The 19,663-nt window shown below is 60.2% G+C and overlaps 1 protein-coding gene across 1 annotated transcript in view; it reads left to right on the top strand.

Annotated features, from left to right (window-relative positions):
- The window catches only part of SHANK3 (SH3 and multiple ankyrin repeat domains 3), a 311,958-nt gene that overhangs the window by 280,452 nt on the left and 11,843 nt on the right, over window positions 1-19,663 (top strand). The window contains 2 exon segments of the mRNA XM_088535213.1: window positions 397-502; window positions 8,466-10,791. Coding sequence (XP_088391339.1) covers window positions 397-502; window positions 8,466-10,791 — 2,432 coding nt within the window.

Raw genomic sequence — 19,663 nt, 5'->3', positions numbered from 1 at the left:
CCTAGACGGAGCAGTGTGAAACCCAAGGAAGCCCCATATATTATCACACCGTGGTCACAGAGCGCCCAAGGACAGCAAGGGGAGGCAGGCAGCTAGGAGAGGAGGAGGAAGGTTTATCCTTTATCGGGTATTGGCACAAATTCTGGAGGCATTCCACATGGAGAAACACTGCGAAGAGGTTTAGGAGGGTGGGAGTGAGGAAGGGGCTGTGGAGTTGGTCCTTGGTCCCAAGGAAGCCTCCCCTGTGCCCGGAGCTGCCTGCAGGGACAGGCTCCTTGGTGTTGCAGCCCCAGCCGCATCCAGAATTCCAAGAATCGGGTGCAGGAAGATGAGGTATTTGCTTCCTTCTGATTCTCACAGGTGTCAAGAATGGAAATTTCCTTTTTTTCCTTTCAGTCACTCTTTGAACGCCAGGGTATGGCCGCACATTCAGGGGTCCTTTCAGGAGCCGAGAAACCCCATGTTTCCCTGCGCAAAGGAATTCCACGAACAAAATCCGTAGGTAAGAGCACGTGCGGGGAAAGCGGTTCCTAAAGCAGCAGGGTGGTCCTCGCGCTCCCTGCAGCCCCTGAGCCTGCAGAACACGCTCAGCCTCCTGGCCTCCCTCATAACTGGAATCTGTTAGGAATACCTGTGCAAAGGGAGTTCTACCTGCGTGTGTCACCAAAAAATGATTCAACATGGACACGAGGTCTGCTTTGAGCAGAAGGGTGGGCTGGAGACCTCCCGGGTCCCTTGGTCCATGGCTGTTTGTGGCGCTGCTGGGGCAGGGACCTGCCTGCCGCTCTGGGTGCTCCCACGGGATGGATGGACGGGTCCTGCTGCGGCCGGGCTGGCAGCACAGAGCTGAGTACACGGGGGCTGGAGCGTTGGACCACGAGCTGGAGCAGGCCGAGCTGCTGGAGCCGGCAGCAGCCGACGTTCTCCAAGAACGAGCGAGGTAGGGGCTTGTCACGGGCACCGTGTCCGGGCCTTCCGACCCGGCCGCAAGGACAAACAGCACTGCTGGGTCCGCAAGGACAAACAGCGCTGCTGGGTCCACAAGGACAAACAGCGCTGCTGGGTCCACAAGGACAAACAGCGCTGCTGGGTCCACAAGGACAAACAGCACCGCTGGGTCTGCAAGGACAAACAGCACCGCTGGGTCCGCAAGGACAAACAGCACTGCTGGGTCCACAAGGACAAACAGCACCGCTGGGTCCGCAAGGACAAACAGCACTGCTGGGTCCACAAGGACAAACAGCACTGCTGGGTCCAGAACGCTGCTCGAGGAGGCAGAATCGAGCGGGTGGCAGCACAGTGACAGGCTGTTGGTCCCTTCAACTCTCTTCGTCTTCTGCGTCGCTCAGTTTTGTGCAGGGGCTCGCGGGCTCCTGGTGGTCCCCGAGGCCGTGGTGAGCAGCGCTCAGGTCTCGCTGGGGCCGGTCCCTCCAGGGCAGCACCGGCCCATTGAGTCCTCTGGGGTGCGTCAAGGAACGGCCTGGGGGTCGCTGCTTTGTGTTTACACTAATATATTGGATTGATTTTTATGACAAAGTCCTAGTGTTAGCAGTGTTTGCGCGCTATGTAGGTTGGAGCAGGGGAGAGTAAGATTTTATTTAAGTAGAGAAGCCCCTGGAGAAGGGGCAAGAAGCAAAGGGGCAGAAAAGGAATTCGTGTGTTGTGTGATTAAGTAGTGGTTTTAACTGACCTGAGGCAAAGTTGGATAGTGATGGTGATGCCAAAACAGGTTGTGTTTGGCACACAGAAGGAAGGAAACTGCTGCTTAGAGCCACATGTGAGAGCAGCGTTATCCCAGCAAGAACGTAAGAAATAACCTGAAAAAGGCGAGCGCTGGTTTCCAGAATGCAGTTCCTGATGCAGAGCTGCGGCACAACCTCCCTCCCATGCACGTTGGTGTGAGAGCAGCTGGTCCTGCGCCAGAGCACCAAACTGGAGCTAAACGGGTGTGATTACCCTGGAAAACAGAGGGATGGTCTTTAAAAAAAGAGCAGCAGGTGTTTAATGGACGGTGCTAGAATGTACCTATACACTACATTGATAAAGCTTCTCTCAGAAATATGTAGGGATAAATTCCACATAACTCTGACAAGATAAAGTCTCAACTCGAGCAGATGTGAAGATGCAGCATTGGAAGTAAATGCGGTCATTAATCCGTCGTTCATGTTGCAATCCTGTTGCTGTGCAGAGAGGAGAGGAGCTGGGGTCCCCACAGCGCTGACCCCAGGCCTGGAGCAGAAGTGACAAGTGCGTTTCCTCATTGAAGTTAAAGGTGTCAGTAGAACGTGGAGGATGCGGTTCGCCTCACCCAGCTCTTGTGTCAACACTGCAGAGATCTCGGTCTGATCCCTGTAGTGAACACAGAGGAGGAGACACTTCCACGTGTGGTTGATGCGTTTTAGAAGCCGTCTTAGGAAGCACAGGGATCCTGCACGGGTGCCCATGGGCTGCAAGGAGGGAGTAAAGCAGCATACCTTGGCCAGCAGCACCTAAAGTACCTGCCAAATCCTCTATGTTTCTAAGCAGAAGTTACTCAAAGTATAATCAAGCTACAAGGAGCTGGAAATCATATTAAAAGGGAGCTATTGAATCAACTAATCTCCAAACTCAATAAGAGATCACAAAACTGTAAAAGTACGCATTAAAAATGAAGTATGTGCCTGTAACGCGCCCCTTTTTGCCTGTGTATGCTCTCAAGGGTAGCAGTATGCAGAGGTCTGTGAGGAGGAGGGTGGAAATCTGTGGGTTGATTCAGTTCTGCCTCCTTCGGGAGCACAGGGCAGAGCTCCTGGTGTGTCCCGGAGAGCCCAGAGCAGGGCACGGGGACCTGCATGCGGCGCAGGGTTTGCAGCAACGGTGCAAACAGGGCCCTGCAGTGAGCGCAGGAGCAGGAGAACGTCCTGCGTGACCGTCCAGCGGCCCCGGCTGGATTGCACCGAACGAGGACGGTCCCCGGGAGCAGGGACAGCGACTGCGGCTCAAGGGTTCCCTTTCCAAGGCCCACCCAAAGCAGTGGGTCTGAGATGCCAGTTAATTTGTTTGGAATTCCAGAGCAGCTAAAATAGAAAACAGCCAAGGAGCAGAAATTGGGTTGCAATTGATTTGTTTTAGTAGCCCTTCTTGAGCTGTCATTTTACACCCACCATGACAGGCTCATACAGCTGACTTCATCATAAAAAACCATAAGAACAGCAAAGAACTGGATGAAAAATAAAGCAGGGGTTGGTTGTTTTGGCTTGATTTTTTTTTGGTGAAGATATACACTGGATATTTGAATATTGCAGCATCCCCCACAAATAAGAGCCAATTAAGATTTCCAGGGACTTGTGGCAAAGAGGTCAAAGCATTTCGTCTTTGCAGCCAGAAATTCCTTGAGACGAAGGTAATTAACCTTTTAATTGACTTGTTGCAAAGCGAGTAGACCAAGAGAAACACGACGACAAAAATCTGAAGAAAATAAATCTATTGCAGTGAGGAGCCTGATCGAAAAGAGAATTTCTGTCAGGCTTCCAAGGTAGCTGCCGTGCCATCTGCTGCAACGTCAGATGCTGGAAACGCCGGAGACGCTGCAGGGCGGTGGCGGTACCTGCTGGATCCCTCCCCGCGCGCGGCCCGTGCAGACGGTTCTGCAGGACAGGGAGGGCTGGTGGCGCCTCGGTGACACGTTGCTGCTTGGTGACACGTTGCTGCGGCGGTGACGCTGCGCCCGCCGCGCCGGCGCCTTCTCCTGCATCCGCTGCAGGGACGCGGGACGGGCTCCCAGCGCCTTCCCGTTTGGAAGCAGGATTCCAGGCTCGCGGGAGCTGTGATTTAACCTTGGTGCAGCACCAGCCACCGCAGCATCTGCTGCTCTTCACCTCTCTTGGAAGTGCACTTGGTTTCCTTGTCCTCCTCTGTTAGGGTTAGCTGGAGCTACCGGCTTCGCGCCTGCCTACCCAGGAGGGATCCAGGTGGCCCGTTCGTGTTTTTGGGCTGAGATCCGACAGAGAGGATCCCGTAGCTGAGTGTTAGAACAGGGACGTTCCCCGCGGTCGTGCTGCCCTGGGGAGGCTCCGGTTTGACGGGGCAGCGTTTCCTCTTGGCCGGCGCCCTGCGTCATCGGAGCGCAGACGAGCAGAGAGCTGCTCTGCTGGAGCCTTCGAGTCCTGCGGAGCTGCCAGTGCCGCAGGGTTGGTCGGATCCCTCGTGCAAACCGCCCTTCTCGTGGGCTGCCCTGGCCCCGGGAATGGGAAACAGCATTTAGCAACAGGCAAATGTTACGGTAAAGGTAAAAAAAAAAAAAGGGCATATTTACCACAAATAGTTATAAAGGTAAAAAATGAGCATGTTTACCACAAACAGTTAAGTGTCAACAGTGCAGTGGGTAGGCGTGGAGATAGAAGGAACAAAGCCGTGCTTTTAGCGAGCGGTGTTTTAAATGATCCCTAATGGAATCAGTGTTTTAAATGATCCCTAATGGAATCACTGCCGTCCATTTCAGCAGGTTAAAACCAGCTGGTGCTTCCCGGGGTCACGGAGGGGGGACCCGGAGCCCTTCGCCCAGACCCGCGTCCTCGGCGCTGCCGTGCAGGGCTAATGCAGCGGCCCCTTCCCCCGGGATCGGGGCGCTCGTAAATTCAGCTCTTAATCAAGACGCCGGGTTTTAAGGCAGCTCCTAGGAGGTTAATGGTTGCCCTAGTTCTAACCTCAGGGATGCTCTGAGCAGAACCGTGTCCTGTGCAGACAGAAAACGAAACCCGGTAACCATCAGCCTCGTGCTTATCTATAGACCGATGATCCTCTGGGTTAGGAGAGAGGTTTTGCCTGAAATCTGCAAACATTGAAGCATCACTGAGGGGTTTCTTTACACGCTGAAGGCTGCATTTTGTAGATGAATTGGTGTAGCGTTAAATTATAGATAGAATAATACTTGTACTTTATTAATAATTCTTGATCAAGGTTGCACACACTGGAGCCCAGATAGCATGGGATGATACCAGCTATAGAGGGAATACACTGTAAGTCAGGTTTGAGAGAGGGAACTTGAGTTTACTTAGTACAACTGCATTTACAATATGTTATATACATATATTTGTGGGAAATAGAGAAAAAAAGAAGGACTGATCTACATCCTTTGCTTCTTATTTTGCCATCACAGCAGAAACAGGTAGTGAAAGATTAAACCAAGAGAACGTAACAACACAGCAAGGCAGTTCAATGAGGGCCTTGAGAAGGTGCTCACAGAGCAGAGCGGTGCCGAGCTCCGCTGCTGCGGGAGGCTCGGGAATGCGGGGACGCGGAGCCGGTGCCGCCGGTGCAGGGATGCAGAGCCCGGTGCTGCCGGTGCAGGGATGCAGAGCCCGGTGCCAGCAGCGCACGGGAGTTCGGAGCACCCGGACAGGCACATAGGAGAAAAGAGCCCAGCAAGGGCCAAGCAGGAAGGCGCTCTGGCGTGGGCAGCTCCTCATCAGCAGTCGCTGGGATCCGGCGGGGTGTTCGGAATCGCCCCGGCAGCGCCGGGCGCTGCAGGGAGCGGGGAAGGAGCCCGCCAGGAATGCGCTTCCCTCCCACCTCCTGCCGCAGCCGTCTCCGGAGCGCTGGTCCTCTCACCGAGGAGCAGTGGGAGATGCTCTTTTTTACGGGGAACAGACAGTATTCCTGGTATTCCTAGGAGCAGCGTTGTGGTTAGCTTGGGAATCAGAACTGGAATGAAGCCTCTCTTCTGTGATAAGGTTCAAGAATAATTCAAGCTGGAAGGGATTTCCTTCCTTCCCTTGCCTTCCCTTCCCTTGCCTTCCCTTGCCTTCCCTTCCCTTCCCTTCCCTTCCCTTCCCTTCCCTTCCCTTCCCTTCCCTTCCCTTCCCTCCCGCAGGGCTCTGTCCTCGGTTCATTCCTGCGGTTCCTACTGGCCGCTCTCTCGCTCGTCCCTGGCTCCCCGCTGTGCCCAGCTCGTTGCTGAACCGGGTTATCCCTCCGGTGTCGTTTGTGCCGTGCTCAGAGCAGCACCTCTGGTTTTCAGGGCAATGACAAGCGGGATGCAGAGAGTAAGATGAAACAGTGGAAAAGCAGCTATTTAAAATAGGACAAAACTACCAGCAGTGCAGTGATGCGCTTGCGTTATCGACCGGCCCCTGCACCGCTCCCCACGTGAAGGACTTTGGTCTCGCCCCATCCAAGGGTTCCCGCCCGGCCGGGCTGTGCTGGGAGCGAAGGAGCCCGGCCTGGCTGAGCCCGGCCCGGCAGAGCCGGCGCGGTGCCCGCTCCGTGTCCCGACCCGGCAGAGCCGGCGCGGTGCCCGCTCCGTGTCCCGACCCGGCAGAGCCGGAGCGGTTCCCGCTCCGTGTCCCAGCCCGGCAGAGCCGGCGCGGCGCCCGCTCCGTGTCCCGGCCCGGCAGAGCCGGCGCGGCGCCCGCTCCGTGTCCCGGCGCGGCAGAGCCGGAGCGGCACCTGCTCTGTGTCCCGACCCGGCAGAGCCGGCGCGGCGCCCGCTCCGTGTCCTGGCACGGCAGAGCCGGTGCGGTGCCCGCTGCGTGTCCTGGCGCCCGCTCCGTGTCCCAGCCCGGCAGAGCCAACACAGTGCCCGCTCCGTGTCCTGACCTGGCAGAGCCGGCGCGGCGCCCGCTCCGTGTCCTGGTGCCCGCTCCGTGTCCCAGCCCGGCAGAGCCGGAGCGGCACCTGCTCCGTGTCCTGGCGAAGCTGCGCCCAGGGCCAGCACGGCGCCCACGGCCACCAAGGCTCCCTCCTGCACTGCCCGGCGTTCCCAAACGAGAAGGAGCGCCCAACAGAAGGGCATGACTGTCCTTTTGGCTCCTCATGCTGTTGAGTATGTGAAAATATCCATGCAGAATTGAGCTATGGCTCTATCTAGCACCAGATCCTGTCGTAGGCACTGCCCATAAGCAGATGCCCAGGAAAAAGTGAAAGCAGGGCAAGGACATGATATTTCCTCGGAATGCCTACGCAGGAGCTACTATTTTCAGTGCAATGGTTTCTATGCACGCAGTAGCCCACAAAAAATTGTCCTCCCTGGCTCTGTCCACTCTCTCTTTACACTGGTTTCTTGCCACCAGCTCATTATGCTGTCTTGTATTAAAAATACCTGTAAAGTGTTCAGCAAAAATAGCATGGCTTTGAAGAAGAAAAATGTGATAAGATGTAAAATCTAACACTCACTTGCAAAAATATTCCCTTTTCCTCCCAGCGGGCTCTGTATCCAGAGGCACTTGGTGAAATTGCTAATGCAATACAGCACGCACTTGCCAAAGCACTTTGAGTGCTTGTGGGCATTAGAGAGAAAGGATTAGGGACCAGAGAAGGTGGTTCCCTGCTGCTGTGCCAAGGTGTGGCTTTAAGTCTTGAGCATTCTCTCATAATGACGAGCTTTTAACCTGAAAACAGCTGATCTGTGTTTAAAAAGACCCACATATGTCAAATAGGTGATTGGAAGAGCAAAGCAGGACTTTGAAAAGAGGGGGCAGCTCTTGGAGAGACCTGGAGCAGGGAGGACGGGTTAACTTGCACCCTCTGTCCTCTCTGCCCTGGACATGCTGCATTAATGTCCCCTTCTTTGTGCTGCTTTGCACGGTAGGACGCGGATAGCCCCTCACTGGGCATCACTGGTGCCCGAGGGCCTCCTGTGCGCCCAGCGCGGGTTGGTTGTGAGAACGGCAGAGTTCGGCTCTCCTGGGTCCTCCAGCTCTTGCAGTCCACAACTTGCAGTGCTGCTGGGCCCTGCTCTGCAGTCCGGCACATTCCAACGCTTGCAGCCGTCGCAGGGCAGAAGGGGAAAGAGGGAGGAGGGAGCAGCGTGCCGGGGAGCGCGAGGCTGCACGTGCAGGTGCTGCTCACACCGCGTCTCGCACCGCGTCTTGCAACTGTGTCTTACACCCGCATCTCACCCCACGCCTCACATTGCGTCTCACACCGTGTCTCACACCTGTGCCTCGCACCTGTGTCTTAAACCCGCATCTCACACCGCGTCTCACACCCTCATCTCGCACCACCGTCTCACACAGTGTCTCAGACCTGTCTCACACCGCGTCTCACACTGCATCTCGCACCTGCATCTCACCCCACGTCTCGCCCCACGTCTCGCCCCACGTCTCGCCCCACGTCTCGCCCCGCGGCGCTCGCTGCCAGCAGGTTCCGCAGCGCGGCCGCTCCGCTGTGTCGCCATTGCAGAGGGCTGGAGAGCGTTGGGCAGGACTATCCGATGGGTTAAAAGCAGAATAGGACATTGCGTTAAAAGCACAATGGGACATTGTAAGAATCTGTGACTGTCCTTCCGTGCCCAGTGTCTAAATACACGCACGAAGGGCTGGGCAGCAATTGCTGCCACCAAAGAAAGAAAGATGAACTGGAAAGTCACTGCAGAAAGCAAGTGGAGTGCGGGAAGGAAGGGATCCCTTACATGCAGCTTGAGCTCCTGCCCGTGTTCGTGCTCTGCAGAGGCCCGCTCTGATTTCCCTGTTCTTCTGGTTTTCTAGGGGAAGACGAGAAACTCGCGGCTTCTCTGCTAGACGGGAAGTTTCCCCGGAGCACATCCATGCAAGACACTGTGAGGGAGGGCCATGGGATCCCACCGCCTCCTCAGACCGCGCCGCCCCCGCCTCCGTCTCCATACTACTTCGACACGGCTCCCCCTCCGTCCTTCTCGCCACCTCCGCCGCCAGGAAGAGCTTACGACACCATCAGATCAAGCTTTAAGCCAAGCCTGGAGGCCAAACTCCATGGACTCCCACAGGTCATTAGCGCCGCTGAGATGTATGATCAGGCAAGGACTTCCATCCCTTATCCTGAAAGGCAGAAGAGGGCCCGATCCATGATAATCCTGCAGGATTCCTCTCATCTTCCCGTGGAGCCGACAGAGATCCCCCGGCCTGGCCCATCTGCAACCCCGCCAGAGAAGCTGAAAAGGAAGGGGCGAGTGATCGACAACCCCTACGCCAACATGGGCCAGTTCAACGTCAGCCTGTTCGCTCCCACCAAGCCGCAGAGGAAGAAGAGTCCCCTGGTGAAGCAGCTGCAGGTGGAGGATGCGCAGGAAAGGGCAGCGCTGTCCATCACGGGGGGCTTCGCGCGGGAGCCGTCCCCCACGCGCAGGAGCCATCGCCTGAGCGGCGTGGAGTACCAGCACCACGCCGGCATCGCTCAGGTGGACGCCACAAGCATCCCCTTCGCCACTGCCATCGCTGGAGTCATGAAGGACAGAGATCGTCGTCTGGATGAGAAGCGGAAATCCACTGTCTTCCTCTCCGTCGGGGCCATCGAAGGGACCCACCCCAGCAGCGACATGCCATCCCTGCAGCAGTCCAGGTCTATCGATGAGCGGTTGTTAGGAAGCCGAGATGTTCTACTGCCTTCCCCTGTCTCAGCTTTAAAGCCATTGATTAGCAGCTCCTCATCAACGTTCATCCACCCCCTGACCGGAAAGCCCCTGGATCCGAACTCACCACTGGCGCTTGCGCTGGCCGCAAGGGAACGGGCCCTCTCGACTCAAGTCCCATCCCGGTCGCCCACCCCGATTCACAGCCCGGACTCGGAGAGAGCAGCACCTCTGTTCGTGGACATCCAAACCAAAGAACCGGAGAGGGCAGAACTGGAGAGCTTAGTGTCACCGGCGTATTCACCTGGAGGCAAGGGGGCGATTGGAACAGACTCTGGGACCTTGACACCTGCCAAGAGCCAGTGGGGGACTCCATCCACCCTGAGAAAAGAAACTGAAGCAAGAGCAGAAACACCTGGAAAAGAGGAGAAAAAACAAGAAGACAAGAAGTCCATGATCATCAGCATAGTGGATACATCACAGCAGAAGACCGCTGGCCTCATCATGGTTCATGCCACAAGTAATGGCCAAGACGAGATAGGACTTGAGGTGAAAGAGGAGCAAGCGGCTGTCCCTGAAACGTGCGCGGAGCCAGCGGAGTCCCCCCAGGCGGAGGCCGAGCCCGGCCCGGCGGGGAAGCCTCCCGTGAGCCCGGCCTCCGACAAGGCGCTGGGCCAAGGCAGCTCGGAGGAGGAGGTGGAGCCCTACACGGTCACCCTGCCGCCGGCCCAGCTGTCCTCGAGCGACGAAGAGACACGGGAGGAGCTGGCCAAGATAGGGCTGGTGCCTCCCCCGGACGAGTTTGCGAACGGGGTGCTCGTCACCACCCCCGGCACACCGATCAGCCACCTGGCTACGCCTAGCACGCCATCCCTACCAGCGGCAGCAGTAGCACCTTCTACCACTGGCGGAACACCCTCAGGGAAGCCCTCTGATGCCCCCGTAGCCCCAGAGTCTGCTGCAGACTCGGGAGTGGAAGAGGTGGACACCAGAAGTTCAAGTGACCATCACCTGGAGACCACAAGCACCATCTCTACGGTCTCCAGCATGTCTACGTTGTCCTCAGAAAGCGGGGAGCCTACTGACACATACACTTCCTTTGCGGATGGACAAACTTTTATACTCGAGAAGCCACCAGTGCCTCCAAAGCCAAAACTCAAGTCCCAGCTCAGCAAGGGGCCAGTTACTTTCAGGGACCCACTTTTGAAGCAGTCTTCGGACAGCGAGCTCATCTCCCAGCAACATGCGGCCACTCTGGCATCCGCCAGCATTGGCCGGCCACGCTACCTCTTTCAGAGAAGGTCCAAGCTATGGGGGGACCCCATGGAGAGCAGGCCGATCCATGGGGCTGATGATGACAAGCCAACTGTGATCAGTGAGCTAAGTTCCCGACTACAGCAGCTGAATAAAGATACGCGGTCCCTGGGGGAGGAACCGGCCGGGGCCACGTTAGATCCCGGGAAGAAGTCGCCTGTGGTCGCAGCACGGTAAGACCTGCTCGCTGCTCGGGGAGGGGATGGGGCAGAGCCAGGAGCGCAGAGGGGCAAAGGTGGCCTGTGAATGTGCTGCATAATCCAGGGTGCATTTGGAGGGGTGTTTCAGAGATGTCAGGACTCGTGAGCTGCAGGCCAGGGCAGATGCTGAGCCAGGTTCCTGGAGGTTGCACTGTTTGCTCATGGCTCCTCTAACAGGCACCACGAACTGAGCCTTTTCACTGTTGCTTTTTCCCTTTGAATTGCCTTCCTGTTGTTCCATGTTCCTCCTCTGTCTCGATTCTGCTGTTAAACTGCTGTATTTAGTTGTGGGCTTCACTTCTAAATGTTTTCTCCCAAACAATTAATAACAGTGTATGTTTTTCTAGTGCTTCTCATTCCAAAGGATCTCCCCGTGTTGTCAGACCTGTGTTTAGAGGGGCAGAGCGGAGGGTCCCTGGCCGGGGCGGAGGGCGGGAGCCGCCGCGGCGCCGCTGCCGTCACCGTCCCCAGCGGGGACGCGCGGGGGTGACGGGGCTGCAGGGGGGCGCTGGGCAGCGGGGCGCGAGGAGGAGCCGCGTGGGCCGCAGGGCCGCTCCGCTTCGGGCGCGCTCCGCAGCCGGGGTGTCCTGAGCTCCGGCACGGAATTCCGCGCACGGCTCCAGGCAGCGCCTCCTCCCACGGGGCCCTGGAGGCCGCTGCTCCCCAGGGTGTCTGCCGCCTGCTCCATCGTTCAGGTCCTTCACCCCGGCAGTTCCTTGCGTGGATGCAGAGCTGCTCAGCCTGAGAGCTCTGCAGCGATCCCAGCGCGGAAGGTTGTGATAGGAGCCCCCAGCACGTGCAGAGGCGCTTTCCCTACAGAATGGTTCAAGGTTCCTTCATTCCTCAGAGCGTGCGGGAGAGCCCGGTTCCCTCCCCGCAGGCCCGTGAGCTCCCTGAGCACCGTGATGCTCTGCGGGGCCCGGCACGGTCCGGCTCGGCCCGTTCTGCCCACGTGTCCGCAGTGCCCGTGCCGCAGGGTGCCTGCACGCAGCGTTACCTCCGCGAGAGGGGCCCCTCTCACCCCTGTTTGCAGATCTGACTGCAAATCCAAACCAAACCAACCCCGCTCTGGATCAGACCCGGGGGCTGCAGAGCGGGCGCTCGCGGGGCCGCGCGCGGAGCGGCCGCAGAGCCGGTGCCAGCCGTGCCCCGCGCCGGCCGCCCCTGCTCCCCGCGTCCCGCTGCCGCGAGGCCGGGGGGACAGCGGGATCCGGCTCCGCGGGGCCGGTTCCTCCCCGGGCAGCTCCGGCCGGGCGGCCGCAGCGGTGGCTGCAGCTCCGTGCGGCGCCAACGCAGCTCACGGGGCTCCCGGACGCAGCCCCGAGGACCCGGAGCGACGTCCCAAGGGGGTCCTGGGGCTGCAGCCTTCACCTGTCCCCTGTCCCCCAGCTAATGCCGGTGTCGGCAGTGCCGACGCAGGAGCCACTTGCAGCAGGTTCCAGCCTCGTGCCCAGTCCCCCCGGGGCTCTCCCCGTCCCTCGGGTTTTCCCTCGCACGGCGGCTCCTGCGGGGTCCCCCACGGCTCCCGCGCGGCCCCGCAGCTCGTGAAGGCTTCGGGAGCGCCCGTGCGCGCCGCGACCCGCGCGCTGCGTCCGCAGGGCCCCGCGCGGCACCGCGCGCAGCTCCCGTGCGCAGGGCCCTGGCGACGGCTCCTGCCTCCTTCACCCCCTTGGTCTCATGCAGATACCGGTGCCAAACACCTGTGGCTCCCGGCGCCTCTCCCGGGATGTGGAACCCAGCAACCCCGTGACGCTGCCACCTCCCTCCCACGAGAGCCCCGTGTCCCCGCGAGCTGCTCCTCGTCCCGTCCCCGTCCCTGCGTGGGTGCCCCTCGGTGCCGGGGTCGCCCCTTCTCCAGCCTCTCGCTCTCTCCACCCTCCCGTCCTTCCCGGCACCTCCCCTGGATTCCCGCATTCCCCATGTGTTTCCGTGTCCCCTCTTCCCGCGGGGCTGCGACCTGCAGCCGCTGCCTGCTGCTCTCCTGTGCCGGCCCCGGCCCCCTGCCCAGCGCCCGCAATTCAGCCTCCTCTCCCTGCTCCCCTGCCCGTGGTTTGGGCATTTCTGATCCTGCAAAGTGAAATGTTCCTCAGTTCTTTTTTTCTGAAAGTCACAGCCTTTCATCTCTGAAATTTTTATACTCTTAGTTATGTCAAAGACCAGATGCATCTCCCAGGAAGTTAGCTGTAAATAGAATATTTAGTGATGTCAGTCACTCTCTTGCATTGTGAAAATTCCTCTCTTTTATGAAATTACTGTAAATTCAGAAAATAATGTAAAGAGCAGTCAGATAAGCTTGGATGACCCATTTCGGGTCACATTTTCCGGTTCTGGGGCTGTCCTAAGAGTAGCAGCATTACCCAAAGGTCCAGGTACCCCCTGAACACAGCAGTGCTGCGAGGAGCGAGGCGCTCCCGAGGGCTGGCCCTGGAGCTCCCCTTTGGGGCCGAAGGATGGACCTTCCTGCGGTCCAGCTGCGTGAAAACCAGCCGGTCCTGCAGCGCCGCGATGCTGCAGCGCTGCGATGCTGCAGTGCTGCGATGCTGCAGTGCTGCGATGCTGCAGGCCCTCAGTGCCGCAGCCCCGCGATGCTGCAGCCCCCAATGCTGCAGCCCCGTGATGCTGCAGCCTCTTGATGCTGCAGCCCCCCGATACTGCAGCGCTGCAATGCTGCAGGCTCTCGATGCTGCAGGCTCTCGATGCTGCAGCGTTGCAATGCTGCAGGCTCTCGATGTTGCAGCCCCGCGATGCTGCAGCTCTGCGATGCTGCAGCCCCTGATGCTGCAGCCCCGCGATGCTGCAGGCCCTCAGTGCTGCAGCCCCGTGATGCTGCAGCCCCGCGATGCTGCAGCCCCGCGATGCTGCAGGCCCTCAGTGCTGCAGCCCCGTGATGCTGCAGCCCCGCGATGCTGCAGGCCCTCAGTGCCGCAGCCCCGCGATGCTGCAGCCCCCAATGCTGCAGCCCCGTGATGCTGCAGCCTCTTGATGCTGCAGCCCCCCGATACTGCAGCGCTGCAATGCTGCAGGCTCTCGATGCTGCAGGCTCTCGATGCTGCAGCGTTGCAATGCTGCAGGCTCTCGATGTTGCAGCCCCGCGATGCTGCAGCTCTGCGATGCTGCAGCCCCTGATGCTGCAGCCCCGTGATGCTGCAGGCTCTCAGTGCTGCAGCCCCGCGATGCTGCAGCCCCGTGATGCTGCAGTGCCCCAATGCTGCAGCCTCTTGATGCTGCAGGTCTGCAATGCTGCAGGCTCTCAATGCTGCAGCCCCGCGATGCTGCATCCCTGCGATGCTGCTGCCGGTGCTGGCGCTCCCAGGCGCTGCAGCAGCCACGGGAACGGCTGGGGGCGGCTGCAGCAGCTTCAGCGTTCGCTGCTCCGTTTGTCCCCAAGCGCATCAGGCTCTGAATTTACAGTCCTTCCATGTAAGAGCAGGTGACGTCTGTTGTCAGTGTTGTCTGTAGCACAGGCCCTGGTGCCTTTCTCTTCCAGAGGTCTCTAAGGGTCCTGGCTGGGGACCTCCAGGAACAGAAGACAGAAACCGCTTTCTCCAAAATAACTCTGACTAAATCTCCTTCCAAGACAGTCTTCCCGCAGGAGGATGCTTGACAAGAGTGACTGAAAAAGAGCTCAAGAAATACTGAGCATGAGAAGCACAGGTCAGAGTTGAGGCACTCGGCAGAGCCTCCCGCTGCCCCGTTGGCCGGGGCCGCGCCGGGCCCTGCGCGGTGCTGCCGTGCGGTGCCCCCGGCGCGGGGAGCGCGGAGCACGCGGGGCGCAGGAAGAGGAGCCCGTGTCCCGGCAGCTCCCGCGCTGCCCCCGATAGCGCTAACGCTCCGAGACCGCCCGCGTCGCGCCGCGGCGCTGCCCCTTCACTGTTCAGAAGCAGTTCACGGACCTTGCAGCTCAGAGCTACTGCTGAACACTGAAACGCGCTCGTTGTGCGACAGCCGCCACCGCCACAAAGCTGTCGCTCCTGGAGACGCGCGTGGCCGCTGGGCTCCTCGTGAGTCACGGCTGGCTCTGGAAATGCCAGCCAAAAACTGCCTCTCGGTACCACGGGCGGCTCCAGGGTGATTCACGTGTTACGTGTGCAGCATCACCGCGTGTGTCCGGATGGCGTTCCCGCTCCGTGTGTGCTGTCCTGTGACCGGCATGGCCACCCGTGTCATTGCTCATTGTGCGTGGTCACCTCCACCTCTGCCCATCAGCCGGGGATGCTGCTGCTCAGCCAGACCTTAAGCTAAACGTGAGCAGAGGTTGACTCAAGCCAGAAGCATGTGAAGTGTCAACACGTTTCCAATATTGGGATCCAGCTCATTCAGCCAAGACTCTGGGTTAGGGGGCGCTTTGGGGTTTTTGTTTGTTTGTTGATCTTAAAGCAAAAAAAAAAAAAAAAAAAAAAAACATGCCAAATGTATCATGTGAAGCAGAATTTGAGATGCAAAACTGAGTTTTTCAGGTGCTGTTCTGGAAACCCACAACTGCTTTGTATTTCTACAGATCTGAAAGAGAGAGAGAAGAAAAATAAGCCCTTTAGGCATTTAGCTCCTAGGGTAAAGCTATCTCTTTCTATATAAAATCATCAATTAATTCTGTTTCGGTTAAATGGTGTAACATTTCTGGTGCAAGCTTTCAGCCACTGCAGAAACAACCCCCTGTTTCCTTGTAGGCTTTTTGTCTCTTCGTGGTGTCTAAACCCGTGCACGAAGCAGCCAAGGGAATTGCCCCTGGGGAGCTGCTGAGAAGCTGGAGATTGGCCCTTTCCATCCAGCTGAGACCTGTGCTGCTCCGGAGGGAGCCGGGGGCGCAGGGCGGGTACGGGCGCTGCAGCCGCGTTTAGCCCGTGCCAGCGCGGGGCAGCACCTTGGCACCCGGGACACCCCCCGGGACCCCCCTGGGGACGGTCTCGCTGCCCTGAGGACAGGGGGTGAAGCCGGGCGCTCTGTGGTGCTTCCAGAGCACAGGGTGGCCGCGGGCGCGTGGGCTCCTCGAGAGAGCGAGCGCGCAGCAGCAGCAGCGAACGCCCCGGCTTGCCCAGGCTGCACAAACTGCAGCGGGTGGCGGCAGGGTGAGCCCCGGCTCTCCTCCTGCAGCAGCCGGGCTTGTAACAGCCACGGAGGAGCTGCAGCAGGTGCAGTGCAGCGCAGTGCAGCGCCGCAACGCGCTGCGCGCAGGGCTCGGCTGCGGGCGCCCGCTGCAGCCGTCCCTGCACGCTGCGGGCGGAGGACGTGCTGTGCCGCCGCCGTCCAGCTCTGCGGCTCTAACGTTCAGACCTGGCTCCACGCACCAACAGACGGGGAGAAAACAGAGCACGTCCCCATGGAGGCCGAGGGTTTGGAAAACGTGGCGGGAGTTTCTCGGGAGCGCTGGGAATAACCCAGCGAGCAGCGAGCGCTTTGGCTGGAGCAGAGCCGGGCACGGGCCCCGCTCCGGCTCCCTCCGCTTTGGATGTCCGTGCGCGCTGCCTACAAGGAGACAGGGGTTTGCGCATGTGTCCGCGTCGCAGCACGCACCGCTGGCTTCGCCTCATCCCGCCACTAACACGTACTAACCGCAGCGCATGCGCCCGCGCTCCACGCAGTGAGTAGAAGAGCAAAGCCCGACTTCAGCTCACGCTTCCCGCCCGGCCCCGGCTCGGGAAGGACAGGGCAGGTCTGGCCTAGATGCTCAACTCTGGGTCCCACCAAGATCATGTCTCTGCTGAAGTGGCCCAAAAGGCAGAATTAAAGGCTGAAAGTTTCACTCCGTTGCTAATTCCAGCCCCGGGAAGTCCCACGATTCCGTTATTTTACCACCCGAGCACAGGAGAAGAGTTGGGGGGGGGTATTCCCTCCAGGATGAGAAGGGGAGGTTGCAGGAAGGGGCTTTCCCTTTCTGAGGCAGGATTCCAAGGAGCCGCATGCAAATCGTAATTATCTTGTAAATGAACGGGAAGCAAAACAACCGTGCAGAGAGCTCGCTGCGCGCCAGCCTGGGGCGATTCTGCTGTAAATCTGCTGCGTTTGTTCAAACTCTCCAGTGGGGGCTCACCAAGAGATCGACTTGAAGATGCCCAGAGGCAACGTGAAGGAGACGGGGGGTTTCCTCCTCCCGTCTGGAGCGCATGGGGGTTTGGAAGGAGCATCCAGTGGGTTGTCGCAGAGTTGCGACAACAAGGCAGTCAGGAGATACTGGCCTTAAATCTCCTTTGCCCCAGAAGAGGAGGGCAAAGGAAGCCAATTGCAACAGGAGCTTAATGCTTAATGCGTAGCAGGTTTAAAGTCCGTGATGCTCCGGCCTGGCCGTGTTGTTAAGCGTTCCGCATTGCGAGCCAGGTTTTTGCTCCTGATTCTCCTTCCACAAAGCGGCGCAGGGAGGCGAGGAGCACCCGTGCCCTGGAGCCTCGTGCTCCGCCTGGGTCCCTGCCCGAGCAGTGAGCGGCCGCAGGGCTGCCCCGCTGCAGCGAGGGACGCGATTGCGCAGCCGGAGGTGAGGCTGGAGTCCCCTTGCTCTTCTAGGTCACTCGCGTTGCCGTGCCGCAGCCGGGGAGCCGCGGGGTCCGCGGGGCAGCCCCGCGTGTGCGCAGGGTCCGCAGCTCCTCTCGGTGCAGGGTCCGCAGCTCCTCTCAGTGCAGGGTCTGCAGCTCCCCTTGGTGCAGGGTCTGCAGCTCCTCTGGGTGCAGGGTCTGCAGCTCCTCTTGGTGCAGGGTCTGCAGCTCCTCTCGGTGCAGGGTCCGCAGCTCCTCTCAGTGCAGGGTCTGCAGCTCCTCTCGGTGCAGGGTCCGCAGCTCCCCTGGGTGCAGGGTCTGCAGCTCCTCTCGGTGCAGGGTCTGCAGCTCCTCTCGGTGCAGGGTCTGCAGCTCCTCTCGGTGCAGGGTCCGCAGCTCCCCTCGGTGCAGGGTCTGCAGCTCCTCTCGGTGCAGGGTCCGCAGCTCCCCTGGGTGCAGGGTCTGCAGCTCCTCTTGGTGCAGGGTCTGCAGCTCCTCTCGGTGCAGGGTCCGCAGCTCCTCTCAGTGCAGGGTCTGCAGCTCCTCTCGGTGCAGGGTCCGCAGCTCCCCTGGGTGCAGGGTCTGCAGCTCCTCTCGGTGCAGGGTCTGCAGCTCCTCTCGGTGCAGGGTCTGCAGCTCCTCTCGGTGCAGGGTCTGCAGCTCCCCTCGGTGCAGGGTCTGCAGCTCCTCTTGGTGCAGGGTCCGCAGCTCCTCTCGGTGCAGGGTCTGCAGCTCCTCTTGGTGCAGGGTCTGCAGCTCCTCTCGGTGCAGGGTCCGCAGCTCCCCTGGGTGCAGGGTCTGCAGCTCCTCTTGGTGCAGGGTCCGCAGCTCCTCTCGGTGCAGGGTCTGCAGCTCCTCTTGGTGCAGGGTCTGCAGCTCCTCTCGGTGCAGGGTCCGCAGCTCCTCTCGGTGCAGGGTCTGCAGCTCCTCTCGGTGCAGGGTCTGCAGCTCCTCTTGGTGCAGGGTCTGCAGCTCCTCTCGGTGCAGGGTCCGCAGCTCCCCTGGGTGCAGGGTCTGCAGCTCCTCTCGGTGCAGGGTCTGCAGCTCCTCTTGGTGCAGGGTCTGCAGCTCCCCTGGGTGCAGGGTCTGCAGCTCCTCTCGGTGCAGGGTCTGCAGCTCCTCTTGGCGCAGGGTCTGCAGCTCCTCTCGGTGCAGGGTCTGCAGCTCCTCTTGGTGCAGGGTCTGCAGCTCCCCTGGGTGCAGGGTCTGCAGCTCCCCTGGGTGCAGGGTCTGCAGCTCCTCTTGGCGCAGGGTCTGCAGCTCCTCTTGGTGCAGGGTCTGCAGCTCCCCTGGGTGCAGGGTCTGCAGCTCCTCTCGGCGCAGGGTCTGCAGCTCCTCTTGGTGCAGGGTCTGCAGCTCCTCTCAGTGCAGGGTCTGCAGCTCCCCTGGGTGCAGGGTCTGCAGCTCCCCTCGGTGCAGGGTCTGCAGCTCCTCTTGGCGCAGGGTCTGCAGCTCCTCTCGGTGCAGGGTCTGCAGCTCCCCTCCGTGCAGGGTCTGCAGCTCCCCTGGGTGCAGGGTCCGCAGCTCCCCTCGGTGCAGGGTCTGCAGCTCCTCTCGGTGCAGGGTCTGCAGCTCCTCTCGGTGCAGGGTCTGCAGCTCCCCTCGGTGCAGGGTCTGCAGCTCCCCTCGGTGCAGGGTCTGCAGCTCCCCTGGGTGCAGGGTCTGCAGCTCCTCTTGGTGCAGGGTCTGCAGCTCCTCTCGGTGCAGGGTCTGCAGCTCCTCTTGGTGCAGGGTCCGCAGCTCCTCTTGGTGCAGGGTCTGCAGCTCCTCTCCGTGCAGGGTCTGCAGCTCCTCTCGGTGCAGGGTCCGCAGCTCCTCTTGGTGCAGGGTCTGCAGCTCCTCTCGGTGCAGGGTCCGCAGCTCCCCTGGGTGCAGGGTCTGCAGCTCCTCTTGGTGCAGGGTCTGCAGCTCCTCTCGGTGCAGGGTCCGCAGCTCCCCTCGGTGCAGGGTCCGCAGCTCCTCTCGGTGCAGGGTCTGCAGCTCCCCTCGGTGCAGGGTCCGCAGCTCCCCTGGGTGCAGGGTCTGCAGCTCCTCTTGGTGCAGGGTCTGCAGCTCCTCTCGGTGCAGGGTCCGCAGCTCCCCTCGGTGCAGGGTCCGCAGCTCCTCTTGGTGCAGGGTCCGCAGCTCCTCTCGGTGCAGGGTCCGCAGCTCCTCTCGGTGCAGGGTCTGCAGCTCCCCTCGGTGCAGGGTCTGCAGCTCCTCTTGGTGCAGGGTCCGCAGCTCCCCTCGGTGCAGGGTCTGCAGCTCCTCTTGGTGCAGGGTCTGCAGCTCCTCTCGGTGCAGGGTCCGCAGCTCCCCTCGGTGCAGGGTCCGCAGCTCCTCTTGGTGCAGGGTCCGCAGCTCCTCTCGGTGCAGGGTCCGCAGCTCCTCTCGGTGCAGGG

Source organism: Tinamus guttatus, unplaced genomic scaffold, assembly GCF_059628265.1.
Source record: "Tinamus guttatus ecotype Peru unplaced genomic scaffold, ASM5962826v1 Tinamus_guttatus_pri_ptg000619l, whole genome shotgun sequence".
NCBI classification, from domain to species: Eukaryota; Metazoa; Chordata; class Aves; order Tinamiformes; family Tinamidae; genus Tinamus; species Tinamus guttatus.
Note: the sequence above shows the minus strand (reverse complement) of the source record. Positions and strands in the feature narration are given on the sequence as shown.